This window comes from Haliaeetus albicilla, chromosome 7, assembly GCF_947461875.1.
Source record: "Haliaeetus albicilla chromosome 7, bHalAlb1.1, whole genome shotgun sequence".
Lineage (NCBI taxonomy): Eukaryota > Metazoa > Chordata > Aves > Accipitriformes > Accipitridae > Haliaeetus > Haliaeetus albicilla.
In genome coordinates, this window is record NC_091489.1 from 1,954,951 (window position 1) to 1,974,380 (window position 19,430).

Genomic DNA, 19,430 nt, shown 5'->3' on the forward strand with positions numbered 1-19,430 from the left:
TCTGCCTCCCCAAAATGCCCTCACCGGCACCTTCTGCTCCCCTCCACAGACCCTCCGGGCACTTCAGCTCTTGCACCGGCCACATGGCCCAGACCTGGGCAAGGTGGGCAAAGCAGGAGCCAGGCAGGCTTTGGCATTGGGGGGTCAACGAAGTCCCGACACCCAGAGCTTGACCAGGCTCAAGGCGCAGAGCTGGGCACGGTCGGGGCTCTGGCGTTGTGTCCTGGGGTCGGTGGTCCCAGGCTGTGCGACCTTGGGCAGCTCATCCCCTTCCCCACCTGCCCGGCTGCCACGAAGCGTGCGCCGGTGCTGTCGTAGGCACCTTATGGTGCCGGTGATGGATGGGGGCTAATAATGGAAAATGTGGCGTCAGCTGTCCCGCTTCCCCGGGCACATTGTCCCACAGCTGCAGGAGCTGGGACTGGAGCAGGAAAAGACCCGCTGGCATGGGGCTGGGGTGGCGGGGGTGGGGGGGGGGTGGGGGCAAGGAATTTTTAACTTTCCAACAGCCGGCAGCAGCGGCTCCTGCGGTGCAGTTGACGTGAGATGAGTGTGGGAGGTCTCAGCCCGGTCCTGCCTGGGGAGGAAGCGATGGATCCCGGTGCCGGCAGGTTCCCTGGGGAGGGGGCAAGGGAAAACTCCGTCCTGCCTGGCACACGTTGCCTGCAGCCCTCGCCCACCAGCACACGGGGTCTGCCCCTCGCACCAGCTGGCACAAGGAGGCAGGGACGGTGCTGGGGTCCCTGCAGGGTGGCTGCAGCCATGCTGGGGGCTGGTGTGGGTGCCAAGTGCAGCCCCTTCCCCGACCGCATGTGGGGTTCATTGGCCCCGGGCATCCCCCCCATTGCTGCGGGGTGTCCGGGGTGCCCTTTCCCTGGATGTTTCACACGGGGCGTGCAGATGGCTCTGTGTCTGGGCATGCGTGCCCCCGGGGAGCAGAGCGGGGGGACGTGGGTCACTCGGAGGCTGTGGGGATCCCAGCTGGGGAGGGTGGCAGGGGGGAGAAGCTGGAGTTTTAGGGGCAGCCTTGTCTGGAAGGAGCCCTGGGTTCCCCAGACCGAAGCACATCCCACTCCAGGCACTGACGTTTGAGGATGGGGGCATGGCTGCCCCTGCATGTTGTGTGTCGTCCCCCCCGCCACCGAGGCACACAACAGCCTGGGGGCCCTCTGTCCCCCCCATCTCTTTTTGGCATCCCCCCCCCACCCCCAGCAAGCAAGTCTGCTCCAGGCTAAATGCTCCCTGATTTGGGGAGGGGGGATCCTCATCAGCCCCCCCTTTTTTTCCCCCAGGAGAAGGAGCTGCTTTGGGGGTACCCTACCTGGAAAGGGAGCGGGGAGGGGGCTGCATCCCCCATCCCTCCCAGGGAACGCGGTGGGAGCGGCCGAGGCGGAGGCGGCCGCCCGCCATCCCTCGTCCCCCCGCTGCCGCCATCCCCACTCCTCCTTCCTCCTTCTCCTCCTCCTCCTCCTCCTCCTCCTCCTCTTCTCGCTCGCTACACGCCGAGGCCACCGTCACCGCGGGGGCCGGTACGGCGGAGGCCAGGCCTGGGCTCCATCGTCATCGTCATCGTCTTGTCCTTCTGTGTCTGTGTGTCCGTCCCCCAACCCCAAAACCCGCCGAACCCCGGCGAGCTCCATGGTGCGGGAAGGCGGCATGGCCCGTACCCCTTACAGCTCCACGCAGGACATCCAGATGGACGTCTTCGACAACGCCGCCCTCCAGGTGACACCCCCGGGAATTTGGGGACGAGGAGGGGGGAGGCTGCATCGGTACCATCGCGTACAGCCCCAGGGTGCATGGGGGGGGGGTGAGCCCCATCAGTACCCCCGTCCCAACCCCTACACCCCATAACGGGGGCGATTTCACCCCTCAGCATGCAAAACAGGGTGCCCCCCCCCACCCCTAACCAAGCTAGCCTGGGAGGGATCCCAAATGCAGTCACCCCCCCCTCCCCATAACACCAAGCATCCCAGGGAAGGGGGTGTCCAGCCCCCAGGTTTGGGGAGTGCATGGAGGCGGGGGGGGGGGGGCTCCTCTATGCTGCTTGCTGTGTCACTGCTCCCCCCCCGCTCCATGCCTGCCACCACCTCCCAGGGTCTGCCCACCCGCAGCACCCCGGGGTGGGGAGGTGGGTGCCGGGGTGGGGGGGGTGTTGTGCGCACCGGGAAACTTTTAGGAATTGGGAAAACTCTGCCGGGGTGGTGCCCCCCCCCCTCCACTCCCAGCTTGTCCCTTTCAGCCTGGGGGGGCGGGGAGGGATGTGTCCCCAGCTGGTTCCAGTGGGGTGGGGGGCACTGCAGACCAGTGGAGCACCTCATCCCCATGGTCTGGGTGGGTGCTGTGTCCCCCCCACACACACCCCCATTGGGACAGACACCCAGACAGCCTGGGGAGCATCAACCAGTTGGGGTGACAATTTTTTTTTGGGGGGGACAACAGGGGATGGAGGCACAGGCCCTGGCTGCATCCAGCTGCCCCAGGGGGGGGCCGGCAGAGCTGGGTGTCACCCCCACCTCCGTTTCGGGGGGGGGGTTGCAGTGAACCCCACACCGACAGCGGGGCCACTGTCCCCACCCCAGGGACCTTCGCTGCCGAGCTCCAGCCATGTCCATTCCCTGCTGGGAGCAGCGGATGGTGGGGAGGGGGTGGTCGGTGGCGGGGGGGGTGAAGGAACCTAAAAATACCCGGTGCTGCCCGGTGTCGGGACCACCCACCCCCAGACTGGGTGGCAGCTGGGCCCAGCTGTCCCTTCGAGACGCCGGGGAGGTGACAGCCCCGCTCGCCCCCCTGGCATGTCCCAGCCTCTTGTCCCCCCCCGGTGCCCCCCCCCAGCAAGCTCTGGCATCCTCCCCCCTGCCCTGAGGAGGTGCCTCAAGGGAGGTACTGGGGCATCCCCATCTCCCCCAGTCCATCCCAGCAGGAGGCACTGGAGGAAGCGGTGGGGTGGGGGGGGTCCCCATTGGGATGCGGGGTGGGTGCCGGTGGGTGTGGGGGTGCATGTGTGTGTCCACCCCCTTTACACGGAGCGAGGAGGGTGCCCACGCTTTGGGGGGGGGGGGATGCGCACACGCGTGTGCGGGGTGCGGGCACTGGGGTGGGGTCGTGGGGTGCCCCCCCTCATAGCGGACACCTCCCTGGGATACTGGTTGGGCTCTGGTTTGGCCAGCGCCGGGGGGGCGGGCACAGAGTTTGGGGGCTGGAGTGAGAAACCAGGGGCCGCAGCTGGGATCTCCCCCAAATCCGATCAGCCCCGCTGGCTCCCTCTCCTCTCCATGAGGATCGGAGATCCAGACCCCTGGATAAGGCGATGCCGGGTCCCTGGGGGGGGGGCCTGCACGGCCCCTGAGCAGGGGGCAACCCCATCCCCTTCCCTGCCTCAGTTTCCCTTCTCTTATCCCCCAGGAGCTGTGTTTGCTTGCAGGGCAGGGGATGGAGCATCCCTGGCAGCTGGGGCTGGGGGGGGACAGAGCTGCCCCCCCCCAAGTCTTGGGGTTCCAGCACTCCCCTCTTGCCCCCCCCCTCTTCCTAGGGCAAGTACAGCAAACGCAAGAGCCGCTTCAAGCGCTCGGATGGCAGCACCTCGTCCGACACCACCTCCAACAGCTTCGTCCGGCAGGTGAGGGGGGGGGCAGCTGTCCTGGGGGGTCCTGGGAGACCTGCCTGCCTGTGGGGGCCCTTGTACCCCCCCCCCGGGTACAGGTTCGCAACTGAGCCTGGCGTGGCCTGGCGGGGGGGGGGGGTGTGCAGGCATTGCAATGGCTGAGCCAAACCCAGCTGTGCCCCCCATCCCCTCTCTGCCCTGCGGTGGGTGCTGGGGGAGTCACCCTGCCCCCCAATATTGGGAGCATTTGGGGTCTTGTAGCACCCCAGGGGTTCCGTGCCCCTCCTGGGGGTGCCAAGCAGGGGACACAGCCCTGGCATCTCCCAGCTGGCATCAAAGCCGCCCTGTCCACCCAGCAGGGCTGCTGGCTTGGCAGCGGCCCCTGTGGCCCCCCCACACTCCCCCCCCCCCAGGCTCCCACCCCCTGCCCGGCACCGGGCTAAATATACCCGGGACGGCTGCGAAATGAAACCTGACCCACGGGTGCCCCAACCCAGCGCCCGCCCGCCCCACTCACCCCCAGCCCTGCCACCATGGAGATGGCCGACAAAGACCACCCAGCCGCCCCGGTGAGCGTGTGTGTCGTCCCCCCCGCCCACCACCACCCCCGGCCCTGTAGCCCCCCCAGCACCCAGGACTTTGCCCCCCTGGCACCCTTCCGTCCTGGCTTGCCGGGTCTGCCCTCGGTGCGGGGTCCCCCTCGGCTCCGTGGGTGTTGGGGTGGGTGGTCCCAGAAGCTGGTGGGACCCACGAGGTCTGCGGGGTGAGGGTGTTGTGGTTGGACCCCCCCCAAAGACCTCTCCAGTCTCGCCGTGGGGCTGGGGGGGCTCAGGAAGGGCCAGACCCCCAGCAGCGGCAGGGGGAACTGGGGCAGCTGGTCTCTGCCCCGTGGCTTTTGGGGGGGGGGGGTGTCCCGTGGGGGGCTGCTGCCCCATGGCCAGGGGGTTCGGGGTCTGTGCAAAGGAGAGCGGCCCCCACCTCCCCGATGTTTGGAAAGGACAGGGCAAAGCGGGGATGGGGGCTCCCGCAACCCTGGGGGGGCTCTGGTGGGGTTTAGGGGATTATAGAGGGGCTGGGGGGGGGGAAGTAGCCCGCCCAGGGCGGTCGGTGCCTTCACCGTCCCCCACGGCACCCACTGCCCTGGGGCTGGGGGATCCCATGGGTCTCCCCACTGCCTCTGGCCCCAGGGGCTGGGGGGTGAGCAGGGGGGGGTCTCCAATCCCACCCCAGCTCCAGCCTTGTCCTGGGGTGACCCCGAGTCACCCCACAGCACCCTTTCCCCATTGCCATGGGACCCCTTCGGAGTGGGGGGGACACAGCGCTGTCCCTGCTGGCCTTCCCTCGAGTGGGGGACAACCGGGGGGGGGCAACAGGCAGGCACAGTGCAGGGGGGGGGGTCCCTCGTTGCCTTCCCGGCCCCGCAGCAGCGGGACGGGAGCAGGCGCCGGATCGGTATCACGTTCCCTGCCGGAGCGGTGGGAACAGCTGCGCCGGCCCTCGGCCTGCCGTAACCCCGCCGGGATGCCACCGGGCAGGATTTGCCCCTGCTTGGGGAGGAGGCAACTTTTGGGGATGGTTTCTCCCCAGCATGCCCAGAGGCCACGGTGATGGGCACCAGCCCTAGTGAGAGGGTCCTACGGGAGGAGACGGCCACGGGGTCGGGCGTGGGGCTGGGTTCCCCGTTTTGGGGGAGGACGGTGTGGGCTGACCCCTCTGCCTTTCTCTCCCAGGGCTCGGCCGAGTCCTACACCAGCCGCCCCTCGGACTCGGACGTGTCGCTGGAGGAGGACCGGGAGGCACTGCGCAAGGAGGCTGAGCGCCAGGCCATGGCACAGCTGGAGAAAGCCAAGGTGGGAAGGCTGGGCTGGAAGACCCCCCCATCACCTCCTGCCCTCGCCTCCTCGGGTGCAGGCAGGTACCCCTGCCACCCACCCGGCCCCTCCGCACCCCCTGCCCCGGCAGGATGGGACCCGCTGCGGGAAGGGGCTGACCCCCCCCAGTCCCCTCCGTGCTGCCCCTGCTCTCCATCCCCCCGGCATCCCGTCCCCTGAAATGGTGGCCCCGGGATCACTGGGTGGCATTGGGAAGGCAGTGGGGTCTACTGGGTGGAACTGGGAGCCCGGATGCCTGAGTTCTCGCCTTGGCTGAGCACCCATCACACGAGGGCAATTGGCTGATGAGCCCCTCGTTAAGCTCCCGGGTTGTTGTGGCCACAGTGTCCCCAACTCAGGCTCCAGTGAGTGGCTGTGCCGTGCCAGCCCCGCTGCTCAGCCGGTCGCACCGGTACCGGTACCGGCACCTGCCTGGCCCGAGGTGGGGACTGGCTTTTGCTGGGGGGGGGGGGTGGTGTCTCCACAGTTTGGGGTGGGAGGGGGGGAGATGCTGAGCTCTCTCCTGTTGACAGACGAAGCCGGTGGCGTTCGCCGTGAGGACGAACGTCGGCTACAACCCGTCCGCCAGCGACGACATGCCGGTGCAGGGCATGGCCATCTGCTTCGAGCCCAAAGACTTCCTACACATCAAGGAGGTGGGGATGGGGCTGGCAGGGGTGCGGGGCTGGGGTCTTTTTGGGGGGTGGCAGCCCTGGGGGTGGGGGTTTGGGGGTTTCAGGCGTTCCACCCCCAAGCCCCTCTCTCCCTGGTGCAGAAATACAACAACGACTGGTGGATCGGGCGGCTGGTGAAGGAGGGCTGCGAGGTGGGCTTCATCCCCAGCCCCGTCAAGCTGGAGAACATGCGGCTGCTGCAGGAGCAGAAGATGAGGCAGAACCGCCTGAGCTCGAGGTGGGGGCTCATCCCCAACCCCCCACCCCCAGCCCGGGCTTCCCCCCGTCCCCCCCATCCCACCCTCACCCCCGTCCCCCTCTCTGTGCTTCTCCCATCCAGCAAATCGGGCGACAACTCCAGCTCCAGCCTGGGCGACGTGGTGACGGGGACCCGCCGGCCCACCCCCCCAGCCAGCGGTAAGAGTGTCCGGGGTCCCCGCAGCCCCTGGCCTGAGCGGGGCAGGTCCAGCCTTGGGGGGGGGGTTGTGCAGGGGTCCTTCGTTCCCCCCCTCGTCCGCAGCTCCGGCCCCTCCGCCCCGGGTGCAGGCAGGCGGGTGCAATGCCCCCCCCCCCGCTCCCTCCCCTCTTCCCCACCACCCTCCCGCTCTTCCCAACCCCCCCCCCCCCCCCCCCGTCTCCATTTTTCCCTTCTTCCATCGCCATTATCGCTCTTCTTTTCTCCCTCCCCTCTCCCCGGCTCCGGCTGCCCCTCCGTCCCCAGGTGCCCTGGACATGCCTAGCTTTGCCTTTGACCCCGATGAGTTAGAGGAGGAGGAGGCCATGGAGACCCACCGCTCCCCTAAGAGTAGCGTGAGCAGTGTCACCACCCCCCCCGCCCACACCAAGCGCATCCCCTTCTTTAGGAAGGTAACTGGCACCCGCCGGCCCCACGCTCGCCTGCTGCACCCTGCCTGCCCTAACACTGCCTGGGAGGGCTGGCGGGGGGTGCTGGGGGGGGGCCACACGCTGCCCGAGCACTCCTGCCTGCGTCGCCGTGGCGTGTCATCGCGCCGCAGGATGGGCGCGAGCGTCTGCGGGGGAGCGGGGCGGCGGGGGTGTCCCCCATGCACCGTGGGGTGGATCAGTCCGTGGCTGTATACCCCCCCGTGGGCCATGGGATGGATCAGTCCGTGGCTGTATACCCCCCCGTGGGCCATGGGATGGATCAGTCCGTGGCTGTATACCCCCCCATGGGCCATGGGATGGATCAGTCTGTGGCTGTATCCCCCCCGTGGTCTGTGGGATGGATCAGTCCATGACTGATTCTCCCACTGTGATCCATGGAATGGATCAGTCCGTGGCTGTCTCCCCCCATGATCTATGGGATGGATCAGTCCGTGGCTGTCTCCCCCCATGATCTATGGGATGGATCAGTCCGTGGCTGTCTCCCCCCATGATCTATGGGATGGATCAGTCCGTGGCTGTCTCCCCCCATGATCTATGGGATGGATCAGTCTGTGGCTGTATCCCCCCTGTGGTCCATGGGATAGATCAGTCCATGGCTGTATCCCCCCCATAGTCCATGGGATGGATCAGTCCGTGGCTGTCTCCCCCCATGACCTGTGGGATGGATCAATCCGTGGCTGTATCCCCCCCATAGTCCATGGGATGGATCAGTCCGTGGCTGCCTCCCCCCATGATCTATGGGATGGATCAGTCTGTGGCTGTATCCCCACTGTGGTCCATGGGATGGATCAGTCCGTGTCTGTATCCCCCCGTGGTCCGTGGGATGGATCAGTCCGTGGCTGCCTCCCCCCATGATCTATGGGATGGATCAGTCTGTGGCTGTATCCCCCCTGTGGTCCATGGGATGGATCAGTCCGTGGCTGTATTCCCCCCTGTGGTCCGTGGGATGGATCAGTCCGTGCCCCCCCCAGTGGCCTGGGGTCCCCCAGTGTGCGCATGGTGTGTGCCAGCACGGCCAGTGTCTCGTCTCCCCTGCGAATGGGAATGGACCGTTCCTCCCCCCCAAACTGGGCAGAAGCTGGGGGGGGGTCGGGCACAATCACAGCCCCGCAGCGGGGGGGGTGAGGAGGGGGTCTGCAAAGGCTTGTGGGGGCAACCTGCCCCCCCCGCCACTCCCCATCCCGCTCCCCAAACCCCGCAGACCCCCCGCTTGCACCCCAAATCTCAGAGCAGGGCGATGCTTCACGTGAAACACGCTCACGGAGCAGCCCCCCCCCGGGTCAGGGGACATGCGTGTCCCGTGGGGCAGCCCCCCCCCCCCCGGGGTGGGGGGGGGGACGACACCCACGACACCCACATCCCCGGGCTGCCCCCCCCACCCCCCCCATAGCCCAGCTCGGTCCCCCCCCCCCGTGCCCGCGGATAACACGCATGCCTTGTTTGTCTTCTCTCGCCCCCCCCCCGGCCACGCGCGGCCTCTCGGGACGTAGCGAAGCAGAAGCAGAAATCGGTGAGTAGCGTCAGGACCCCCCCTCACCCACCCCAGGAGGGCCCGTGGGGAGGGGACGGGGTGCCCCCCACTTGCAGCCCCCCCCCCCCAAATCCCCATCCCCAAAGCTGTCCCCCCCTCAGGGGCGAAGCTGAGCGTGTGTGTGTGTCCCCCGCGGTGTGTCGTCGTGTGTCGCGGTGTGTCGTCGTGTGTCGTCGTGTGTCATCGTCGTGTGTCCTGTCGTCGTCGCGCCCCGCAAGCCCCACTAACACCCGGCTCTGCCCCCCCCCCCAGGCCGAGCACGTGCCCCCATACGACGTGGTGCCCTCCATGCGGCCCATCATCCTGGTGGGACCCTCGCTGAAGGGCTACGAGGTGAGGATTGGGGGGGGGATTGGGGAGGGGGGATACGGGGGGGGTGGAGAAGGACCCCAGCCCCACGGTCTCCCTCCCTGCCTTCCTCCCTCCCTCCCCAGGTCACAGACATGATGCAGAAAGCTCTCTTCGACTTCTTGAAGCATCGCTTTGATGGCAGGTGAGGCAGGAGGCTGCCGGGTTGGGGGACCCCTGACCCCATGGAGGACCCCTAACCCCATGGGGAGACCCCTAACCCCACAGGGGAACCCTTCACCCCGTAGAGGGACCCGTAACCCCGTGGGGGGAACCCCTAATCCCATGGGGGGACCCCTAATCCCAGGACAGGACCCCTAACCCCGTGGGGGGACCCTTAATCCCACAGGGGGACCCTTCACCCCCATAGAGGGACCCCTAATCCCATGCAGGGACCCCTAATCCCAGGGCAGGACCCCTAACCCTGCAGGGGGACCCCAACCCCACGGGGGTACCCTTCACCCCGTGGGGGGACCCCCAACCCCATGGGGGACCCCCAATCCCACAGGGGGACCCTTCACCCCATAGAGGGACCCCTAATCCCATGGGGGGACCCCTAATCCCACAGCAGGACCCCTAATCCCACAGGGGACCCCTAATCCCACGCAGGGACCCTCAGCCCTGCCCCGTGGTTCATGCTGTTTGAGGGGGGGGATCTCTCCCCCGAGGAGCAGGAGTCCTGTGGCTCCAGCTCCAGGCAGCCTTGTGCAGGGGGTAGGAGGACGGGGACAGAAGGAGGGTCCCATCCTGCCCCCCGGGGCGGTGTGGGTATGCACGTGGGGGGGTTGCACCCGCTGTTGCTTCCCCCCCACCCGCTCGTGCCCTCTCCGTCTCGCAGGATCTCCATCACGCGAGTGACGGCCGACATCTCCCTGGCCAAGCGCTCCGTCTTGAACAACCCCAGCAAGCACACCATCATCGAGCGCTCCAGCACGCGCTCCAGCCTGGGTAAGGTGCCGCCGCGGCTTGGCCGCCCCATGCTGACCCCCCCCCACCCGGCTGGGCAGCATGGACCCCCACCACCACCCCCAACTCCCCCCCAAGCCTCCATCTGTATCAGCCTGGCAGCATCCCCCAGCCCGTCCATCCCGGGGTGCTCGTCCCGCCTGCACCGGTGCACGGCTCCTGGGGGTGAGGTGTTGGGGGTCTGCCTCTACGGGGTGACTAACGTGGGGGGGGACCCGGGCCACTGCGCTCCCCCCCCGGTTGGTTTGACTTGGTCTTTCTCCCCCTCCTTCCCTTTTATCTTCTCTCTGTTGTGTTTTTCTTTCCTTTTCCTCCTTTCCCTTGGGTTTCCTCCCCTCCGCGCTGCTTCCTTCCTTCCCTGCTCCTGATACAGATGTCTTGGGTATGTAGCTTGGACCCGCCGGGACCCCCGGCAGCCCCCTGCCCGGTGGGGGGGGCAGTGGGGGACACATCCCCTTGGACCCCCATCCTCCCTGCCTGGCCGTGACCAGGCTCTGGGACACAGGAGTGTCCGACCAACTGGGCAGAGTCTGAGGGTTGGGGACACCCCGGTCACACAGCCCCCGACTGACCCCCCACCCCAAATGCGTGTGGTCCGGGGGGGCTTTGCCCCTTCCTCACCCAGTCGGTGCCAGCGCTGGGAGCCCACTGCCACCTCCCTCCTGCAGCGAACCCCCCCAGTCCCTGGGGCTGGGGTGACATCGGAGTGGCCAAGCCCCATGACGAGACCCCTCGTGGTCCTGTCCCCGTCCCGTTCCCCTTGTCGCATCTCCCGGCAGTCGTCCCCACAGCCCCCACGTGCTCGCCCGTCCCCCCCACGCCATCCCCCTGACCCTCGCCGTCTCCCTGCCCCGGCAGCCGAGGTCCAGAGCGAGACCGAGCGCATCTTCGAGCTGGCCCGGACGCTGCAGCTGGTGGCCTTGGATGCCGACACCATCAACCACCCGGCCCAGTTGGCCAAGACGTCGCTGGCCCCCATCATCGTCTACATCAAAATCACCTCCCCCAAGGTGGGTCCAGGCCCCGGGATGGGGGGGGCAGCCCCAACCGTCCCGCCTCGCCGTGCTTTTTTTGGGACGGGGGGCCGGGTCCCTGTGGCCACCCCGGGCTGCCCTCTCCTGCCCCAGGTGCTGCAACGGCTGGTGAAGTCCAGGGGCAAATCCCAGGCAAAGCACCTCAACGTGCAGATGGTGGCCTCTGACAAGCTGGCGCAGTGCCCGCCCGTGAGTATGCCCCGCCCTGCCCCGCCCTGCCACACCCTGCCCCGCCCCGCCCCACCCTGCCCCACGGCCTCCTCCCCGTCTCCTCAGGAGATGTTCGACATCGTGCTGGACGAGAACCAGCTGGAGGAGGCCTGCGAGCACCTGGCCGAATACCTGGAGGCTTACTGGAAGGCGACGCACCCCCCCAGCAGCAACCCCCCCAACCCGCTGCTGAACCGCACCATGGCCACGGCCGCCCTGGCCGCCAGCCCCGCGCCCGTCTCCAACCTCCAGGTACAGGTGCTCACCTCCCTGCGCAGGAACCTGGGCCTCTGGGGGCGCGGGGCCACCGAGACCACCCCCAGCCCCCCCGGACCCCTTGAGGAACACGCGCTGTGAGATGGCAGCGGGGGTGACCCGCTCCCCCCTCCATCGCCCTGCATTCGGGGGGACCCCTGGGATCAGGGACATCCCGGGGAACTGCGGACCCCCAGAAGTGGGACCGTTCTTGGGATTACCCCCTCTCTGGGGACCTGTGGGCCCCCCCCCCACCCTGGGGAACTGCAGCCCCCCCCCAGGTGTGGAACCATCCCTGGGATTGCCTCCCCTGGGGATCTGCTCCCCCTGGCTGGGTTTGGGGCCACTCTGGGGAACTGCAGCCCCCCAGGTTTGGGGACACCCCTGGGATCAGGGACACCCTGGGGAGCTGCACCCCCCCCCCGGGATGGGACCATCCCTGGGATCACCCCCCCTGGGGACCTGCTCCCCTTCCCGGATTGGGGCCATCCCTAGGATCAGCCCTGGGGATCTGCTCCCTGCCCGGGACTGGTGCCAACCGCAGACTTGGGGTGCCCCTGGGGATCTGTGCCCCCTCCCAGGCCTGGAGCCTCCCTGGGGATTGGGGTCTCCAGGGATCAGCCCCCTCTGAGACCCCCTGGGAATCCAGGTCCCCCCCTTCCGTGCCTCCCTGGGGGGGGCTGCCGGGGTGCCGGAGCCCCCGCTCCCACGCCTCTCCGGAGCTCTGGGGGGGCCGTGGCAGCGACGAGGGCTTTCGGGGTATCCTGGTGTGGGCGAGGGCCGGCTGGGAGGGGGGCGCGGAGCCTTGTCCCACCGTGGGCTTCACGGTGCTGAGCCTGGGGGGTCCGCAGCACCCACCCGGGGCAGGAGGCAGAGGAGGGACGCGTGTCCTGTGTTGTCCGTCGCTAATTCTTCCAGTGAGCAGGACGCTGCTGGCGTGCCAGCCCCCACCCCGCAGCCCTCCCCGCGCTGCTCTTCCCCCCCCCGACCCCATCACCCCCTTCCTGCCCTGGCCCTGCCCCAGCGACCCCCCCGTCCCCCCCCGGTGCCATTTGGTGGCGGGCTGAGACCTGTCGCTGTCGTGTCACGAGTGAGCGGCGCAGTGCGGGCAGGCCAGGCTGGGCAGGAGCGCATGTGCCCCCCCGCCAACCCCACAGCTAACCTGCCCCCCCACTAACCGACCCCCCCCCGGTCCATCCATCCTTCCTTGCACGGTGTGATTGCTTCTCCTAACCAGGGTCCGTACCTAGTGCCAGGGGAACCGCCGCGCGAGGGGGAGCACGGCCGCCTGCGGCAGGGCCTGGGCGAGGTGGGGGGCCACGGACAAAACCGACCCCTCCCGCCGCCCGCCCGCCTGGCCCCCCGCAGCCTGTCCCGTCAGGATACCTTCGATTCGGAGACCCCGGGCAGCCGGGATTCGGCCGGCACGGAGCCCGGTGATTCCTGCTGCATGGACATCGAGACGGACCCCGGTGAGGAAGAACCGCCGGGTCCCCCCGGTGCCGGACCCCGCGCCCCCCCCGGCCACCAGCACCCCGGTGCTTGGGACGAGGACGAGCCCGGGCGCGAGAGCCGGGGGCTGCGGGGTCGAGCCAAGGGCCAGGACCGCTACTGCCCCGACCCACCGGAGACCCTCGGCCTCGACCAGAGCGACGTGGAGGGCTGGGGCCAGGACGTTTACATCCGTTAGGGTGAGGGGGTGCAGGCAGGGGATGGACCCCCCCCCTCTCCCAGCGCTGGCTTTGGAGTGGGGGAGACCCCCGCTGGTTGCCTTTGTGCCCACCCCCCCCAAAAAGCCCAGCCAGCCGTGCCGTGGGGAGCCCCTGCTTTGCCCTGGGGGCTCCCACTGCCCCATTCCTTGGTGTGTGTGGGGGTCTCCCTGCCCCCCCCCACCACAGCCCCCCCAGCATCTCACGGTGCCTCGGGCCCTCCCCACCTGGCAGGGAGAGCAAGTGACCAAAGGGGACCCTGGGGGCTCTGCCCACAGCCGGCGTGTCCCCGACCCCTGCCCCCGGGCATGGGGTGGGGGGGCCGTGCTCCCCACCCAGCCCTTGCCTGCTGACTGCCCCCCCCGCCCCGCACCCCGGGTGCCCCCGCTTCTCCATGGTGCTGTTTGCCACCCAGCTGCAGGGGGACCCCTGAGCTGGTGGTGGTAGAGGGGGGGGGTCCCTGCCAGCTGCCCCCCCCCAGTCCCAGCCAGTGCCTGCAGCCTGGCACTGCACCCCTGCAGGGCAGTGACCCCCCCCCCCAGCAGCTGGGGGGGGGTGTGCATGCGTGTGCAGTGCGTGCAGGGCTTTGGGGTGCTCCAGCAGCGGAGGGGTCCCCACTGCCCCAGGCCATGCCGCCCCCCCGGGGGGGGGGCAGTTTGCATGTGTTTGCCTTGGAGGGGCTCTGCCTGAACTGGGGGGGCTGTGTGTGCAAATCTGAGCCAGTTGGGGGGGGGGGTGTGTGTGTCTAACACATGCTAACAGCTGCCCAGCCCTGGCCTGCCGTGGCAGCACCCGGAGGGTCCCTCTGCCCTGGGGGGCCCCCGCATCGCCCCCCGCCTTTCCCTGGGACTTGCGGGGATGTGCCGGGCAGCGCCAGGCCCCCCCCCCAAAACACCCCCTGTGCCAACCTCCCCCCCCCGCCGTGCCTGTCTGCTCTCGCCCCATCCAGCTGTGTCTGTCTGTCCGTCCGTCTGTGAGCCTGTCTGTCTGTCCCCCCCTGCCCAGCAGGGCTGCCTTTGCCGCCCCCCCCAGCACCCCGGGGCACTGCCTTCTCCTGCGCCCGCCCCGGGGGGGTCTCTCGTCGTTCCCCCCCACCCCCGCCTCTGTGGGGGCAATCACACCAGGGTTGGGGGGGGACACCCCACATCCAGCCCTCACCGTGGGGCTGGGCTTGCCCCATTTATGGGGCAGCCCCTTGCCCCCCACCCCCGGGCGATGCTGGGGGTCCCCGGGGTCGCTGCCTTACCCAGACCACCAGCCTTGCCAGCCCAGGCCGGGGGGACTCAGGGGCACCCAGCCGCCGCCAAGCCGCCTCTGCCAGTTGCGTGCCTCAGTTTCCCCTTTTTTTGGGGGGGAGAACTCGGTGTCACTGCCTGCCAAGTGCTTTGAGACCCGCCTGCCCCGGCACTCGCCCCCATGGCAGCCAGGGTCTGGGCAGTGGGGCCCCCCCCAGCCCTCCCGTGGGCAGCGGGATGTCCCGTATTTATGTCACTCCACAAACTTTATTTAAAGACCCGACAAAGCATATTTTATTTATTTATTCTTGTTGGTGTGTGTGGGGACTCGCCCCGCTCGCTTGGTTCTTTGTAATAAACATTTCGGTGAGACCTGCCCCGCGGCCGTGCCTGGTGGGGTCTGCGCGGGGCTGGGGGGGGGCACATGGGGTCCACAGTCACCAGGGGCCAGCGCTGAGACCGGGCACAACTTGGTTCTGCAGTGACTCCCCACGTCTCTCCCTGGGATGAGCCTTCAGTGGGTGCCCGGGGCGGGGGGGGGGGGGGGGCACAGCTGGGGCCGAGACAGGGATGGAACTGGGACCTGCCCAGCTCCTGGGAAGGGGTGAAGACCCGAAGCAGGAGTTCGTGGGGCTCCTGCCGACCCGCTGCCGGGGTGATGGTCGCTGGCAGCAGCCGGGCTCAGCGCGGCGCTCGCCCGGATTTATCGGTGCTCGGCCGGGTCCAGACACGTTATTTACAGGGAATAAATAATGCGCTGCCGGCTCAGGGCTGCCGGCACCTCCACTCGCTCTTCTCCGGCCAGTACTCGAACGCTTTCCTGCGGAGAGGACACGGGGACATCAGTGCCACCTCCGTACCTGACCCGTTTCCACCCCCCCCCCCCGCACCCGGGGCAGGACCCCCAGTTCCCCTCCCCAGCTCTGGGGTCCCCGGCAGCCCCCGTACTCACTCTCGCCCGGGTGCGGTGGGCCGGCAGACCAGTCCGGCTTGGCAAGGGCAGACCTGGTTGATGCTGAAGGCCAGACCCCCGGGGGGGACGTGGCAACTCTGGGCCAGCGCCAGCCGCCGCTGGCACACTTGCTCGCCGTGCTGCCGTGCGCAGCAGCCACCAGCGCCGCAGTCCTCGTCCCGCTGGCACCGGGCTCCTGGCGGGGCGAAAAGCGGGGTTAGGGGAGAGGGGACACCCCCCCCCACACACATACAACCCATCCCCAGGCTGGGGGGCTGGGATGGAGCTGCAGGGACTGGGAACGATGGGGCTGGGTGCCCGCAGCACCCGTTGGCTTATCACCATTTGGGGGTGACACCGGAGGTCAGCGCCCACCCCATGAGCATCGTGTCCCCCAGCTCCCAGGGTTGATGCTGGGGGGTGGGGGGACTGTGGGGGTCTGTCCCTTGCGTCCCCCTGCCCCGAACCCCATCGCAGACCCCCTGCTCACCTTCCTGCCCGTCGGGCACGGGCTGCTGGCACTTGCCGAACATGCAGAGGAGGCCGTGGGTGCAGTGGGTGTCCCGGCGGCAGTACTGTCCCACGGGGCGCGTGGGCAGGCACAGCCCAAAGTGCTCGTCGCAGAAGTGCCCGTGGGTGCAGGGGGTGAGCGGGCTGCACGCCGTCACCTGCGGAGGGGGGGAATGATGCAGCACGTCAGGGGACCAGACCCCATCGCTGACCCCATCCCTGACCCCGGGACAGGCCAGAAACAGCAGCGTGGAGCAAAAACCGTCTGTTTGCACATTAGGAAGACGAATTAGAGCTGGGTGCTGGAGCGTTTTAGTGGGGGGCGAAGGCCGGGAGCAGCTCAGAGGCTGGGGAAACCACCCCGCAGCGGCTCCAGGGTTTTCTCTCAGGAAAAGAAAACCCGGCTGGGGAGGGTCGCGGCGCCGGAGGGGGATGCGACCCTGCTACCAGAGCCCGTTAAAAGTCCTGCTCCAGGTGAGGCTCGAACTCACAACCTCGGCATTGCTCCGCGTACTGCCCTATAAGTACCGCGCGCTGACCGATTGCGCCACTGGAGCGCCCGGCGCCGCCCGCCGCGCCCGCGCTCCCTCCCGGCCCCGCCGCCCGCCCCCGGAGCCCCGCTCTCGCCCCCGCAGCCCCGCTCTCGCCCCCGCTCCCTCCCCGGCTGCAAATTCTGCACCCACCCCTGCTGCAAACCCTGCTCCCAACCCTGCTTCCCACCATGCTGCAAACCAGCTCCCACCCCTGCTGCGAAATCTGCTCCCACCCTGCTGGAAATCAGGCTCCCACCCGTGCTCCCACTCTGCTGCAAAGCAGCTCCCACCCCTGCTTCCCACCCCTGCTGCAAACTCTGCTCCCACCCTGCTGGAAACCAGGCTCCCACCCGTGCTCCCACTCTGCTGCAAACCAGCTCCCACCCCACTGGAAACTAAGCTCCCACCTGTACTCCCACCCCTGCTCCCACCCCGGCCATAAACTCAGCTCTCACCCTTGCTCGCAGCCCTGTTGCAGCTGCACCCCCTCCTCCTCCTCTCCCCCAGGATCCCCACACCCGGGTTGGCGGGGGGATCACCCACTACTCACCTCCTCCAGGTTGTCCCCGGGGCTGGCGCTTCTTCCCAGCGCGGCTTCATCGGGCAGGTGCTGGGGCAAGGAGTACATCCAGGCCCAGAGGTAGCCGGAGGCGGCGGGCAGGAGCGAAGCGATGAGGCAGAGGATGGCTGGGGACATCGGCATGGTGCTGGCGGGCGATGCTGGGGTGCTCGGGCCTGGGGCGCAGGGTATATGTAGCCCACCGCCTATCTTGGCCCCCGCTGCTAAAACTGTTTGCCCACCTAATGGGGAAGGAGGAGGCAATCAGGGGGTTAAGGGATTAACATAATTGCCAGCCTTCCCCTCGCTGGCTGCAACAGCCCCAAAGTAAACGGCCCCCCCGGAGCGGTCTGGCTCTGGCGCCTGGTCGGCTCCAGCCCTGGGTCCCCACCAGCCCCTCGGGTCCCCCCCATGGGTCGGGGTGGCGGTGGGTGTCAGCACCCTGCCAGGCACCAAGCGGCTCCATGCAATAGCGGGCTTCGGTTCCCACGTTTGTCCCCCCCCTTTCCTGGGGCAGTGGGACACAGGGGACAGTGGGGACAAGGGGGAGGTGGAGGGAGAGAATGGGGGACAAACACCGTCACCCCCAGGAAGGGCAGCGGTGGGCACAAGGTTGGCATCTGTGGTTTTTGTGTGTCCTGTCCCGTCCCCCCCCGCCCCGGTGCATGTCCCATCTGCCACCCCCTGTGCACACACACTGTGCACACACACACGTCTCCCGGGGGTGACGGGCTTTGCACCTTCCCTAACAGCTTTGCAAACGAGGTGTTTGCGTGTCCTGGCCCTTATCTCCCGGCTGAGCTGGCACCAGCACTGGGCAAACCCCCAAATGGCCTCCCCTGAGCGGATCCCCCAGACAATGCCACCGCCGCGTCCCCAAACATGCGGGGGGGGGCTTAGCCAGGTCCACCCCGTGCTCCCCCTGACCTCTCCAATACACTTTGCAGCAGGAAGAGCCACCCCAGGACTGGTTCCCAGTTGCCGGACTGTGGCACTGGGGGCTACGGCAACGCTCCCCTGGGTTTTGTCCCTGGGAGCAGCCAGGGCAGGATAGGAACTGGTGGATCGCTGGGAGTGGGGTGCACTGGGGTCTCCCCTCCTTCGGGCTCCAGGGATGTGTCCTGCTGCAGGGAGAGAGATCACCCTCCTTTGGGGTTTCCCTTTCTGGGATGCTGCTGCCCTGGGCGATTCCCCCCACCTTCGTGCCTCAGTTTCCCTATCTGTAAAAAGGAAGGCGGTGAGGCTGATGGGTGACACAGGGAAATGGGGCAGCTCAGCGAGGGGACAACCCAGACCGGTGGCTGGAAAACCACCGTGGCTGCTTGCACCGGGGTGACCCCAAACTTTTCTCCCTATGGTCCAGGAAGTGCTGGTGCCTGGATCCGGCCCGACGCGCTGCCCCCGCTCGCCCTGCACGTTTGCACAGCGGCTTAGGGAGCAAATATTGACCTCGCTCCTCGGGCACAATCACGGCCTCTCCCCCCATCCGTCTCCCGCTGGGTGCTCGCCTCGACGCTGCCGTCTCCACCTAATCCCCCCCAGCGCCACGGAGGCCCCTGCACGGCAGCTCTGCTCCCCCAAACCCCCGGGGCTCCCCCAACCTTGGCAACCCGTGTACTCCCCCAGTCTCCCGAGCCCTGCGGTGGGATGCACAGCCTGGGCCTGCTTTGCAGAAAACTCAAGGTTTGGCTCCATCCCGCTCTCTGCAGATGGAGTTTTGGGGCTGATGCTGCCACGTCCCCCCCGACTGGGATGAGTGCGGCAGCTGGATCCTGCCTCTGCCCCCCACCCTCCCGGACAGCGTGTGTGTGTGCTGTGCGGGGCAGGTGAGGGGTGGGGGGGTGCGTGCGTGTGTGTACATGAGTGTGCGTGTGCATTGCAGCTGGGGGGCACGGGGGTGTGCAGGGACCCGGCCGTGCAGCGCTGCTGCTATTAGCGCCAGGGGACGAAAAGCAGCGGTGGGGGTATAGCTCAGTGGTAGAGCATTTGACTGCAGATCAAGAGGTCCCCGGTTCAAATCCGGGTGCCCCCTCTTTTTCTTTTTTTTTTTTGTTTTTCTTTTCTTTCTTTTCTTGTCAGGGGGGCAAATCCTTTTTCCACCTCTTTTATTTGTTTTTCAGCCCCCGCGGCAGCAAGGGGAGGCCGGGGATGTGGCTTTTTCCTGCAGAAGGACGGATACAACTCCCCGGCAGGGACCCCCAGAGGGTTGCCCCCCCCCCTCCCCTCAGTTTCCTCAATTCAGAGCAGCCGAAGGGCCGCAGGGCCCCACATTGCTCCTGCAACCCCCCCCCCCGGCTTCGACCACAGGCTGGGGTGCAGGGCTGGGGGGGGGGGCAGCATTGCTCCCCAAGGCCCTCGGCATGGGATGCATCTCTGCGGGTGTTTGCACCCTCCTCCTGCCCTGGCACCCGGGTGCCCCTGCTCCCCCCCCCTCACCCCGGGCTGAGCCACCTCCCGGGCACCAGGGATGGAGGGGTTGGGGTGCAGCCTGAGCCCCCCCCCAAAACGCCACCCAAATCACGGTGTGGCCAGA

General features: G+C 68.1%; 1 protein-coding gene and 2 non-coding genes across 5 annotated transcripts; 2 read left to right on the forward strand and 1 right to left on the reverse strand.

The window, feature by feature from the left end:
* The first annotated feature begins 1,222 nt into the window (after positions 1-1,222).
* On the forward strand, positions 1,223-14,720 carry CACNB1 (calcium voltage-gated channel auxiliary subunit beta 1). 3 transcript variants are annotated; one of them, XM_069786419.1, is made up of 14 exons: positions 1,230-1,725; positions 3,533-3,619; positions 5,335-5,454; positions 6,009-6,131; positions 6,251-6,387; positions 6,490-6,566; positions 8,546-8,565; positions 8,839-8,919; positions 9,021-9,079; positions 9,773-9,882; positions 10,759-10,910; positions 11,028-11,123; positions 11,211-11,396; positions 12,637-14,720. In XM_069786419.1, exons 1-14 carry the CDS (start codon positions 1,639-1,641, stop codon positions 13,087-13,089), a joined length of 1,788 nt encoding a protein of 595 aa, XP_069642520.1. In that variant the 5' UTR covers positions 1,230-1,638; the 3' UTR covers positions 13,090-14,720. The 3 variants fall into 3 exon arrangements, with proteins under 3 accessions (XP_069642521.1, XP_069642520.1, XP_069642522.1); XM_069786421.1 differs by lacking the exon at positions 8,546-8,565 and adding an exon at positions 6,871-7,016 and having other exon boundaries at positions 1,624-1,725; XM_069786420.1 differs by lacking the exons at positions 8,546-8,565; positions 12,637-14,720 and adding an exon at positions 6,871-7,016 and having other exon boundaries at positions 1,223-1,725; positions 11,211-11,530.
* Positions 14,721-16,271: 1,551 nt separating this feature from the next.
* TRNAI-UAU (transfer RNA isoleucine (anticodon UAU)) lies at positions 16,272-16,362 on the reverse strand. Its single transcript is given in 2 exon segments — positions 16,272-16,307; positions 16,325-16,362. It is a non-coding gene; the product is annotated as a tRNA-Ile (tRNA).
* A 2,495-nt stretch (positions 16,363-18,857) lies between these two features.
* On the forward strand, positions 18,858-18,929 carry TRNAC-GCA (transfer RNA cysteine (anticodon GCA)). Its single transcript has one exon. It is a non-coding gene; the product is annotated as a tRNA-Cys (tRNA).
* Positions 18,930-19,430: the final 501 nt, after the last annotated feature.

Coding starts and splice junctions, on each gene's coding strand:
- CACNB1 (XM_069786421.1), top strand. CDS start 1,639: ATGGTGCGGGAAGGCGGCATGGCCCGTACCCCTTACAGCTCCACGCAG. Junction 3,620..5,334: donor CCAACAGCTTCGTCCGGCAG/GTGAGGGGGGGG, acceptor TTTCTCTCCCAG/GGCTCGGCCGAGTCCTACAC. Junction 5,455..6,008: donor CACAGCTGGAGAAAGCCAAG/GTGGGAAGGCTG, acceptor TCCTGTTGACAG/ACGAAGCCGGTGGCGTTCGC.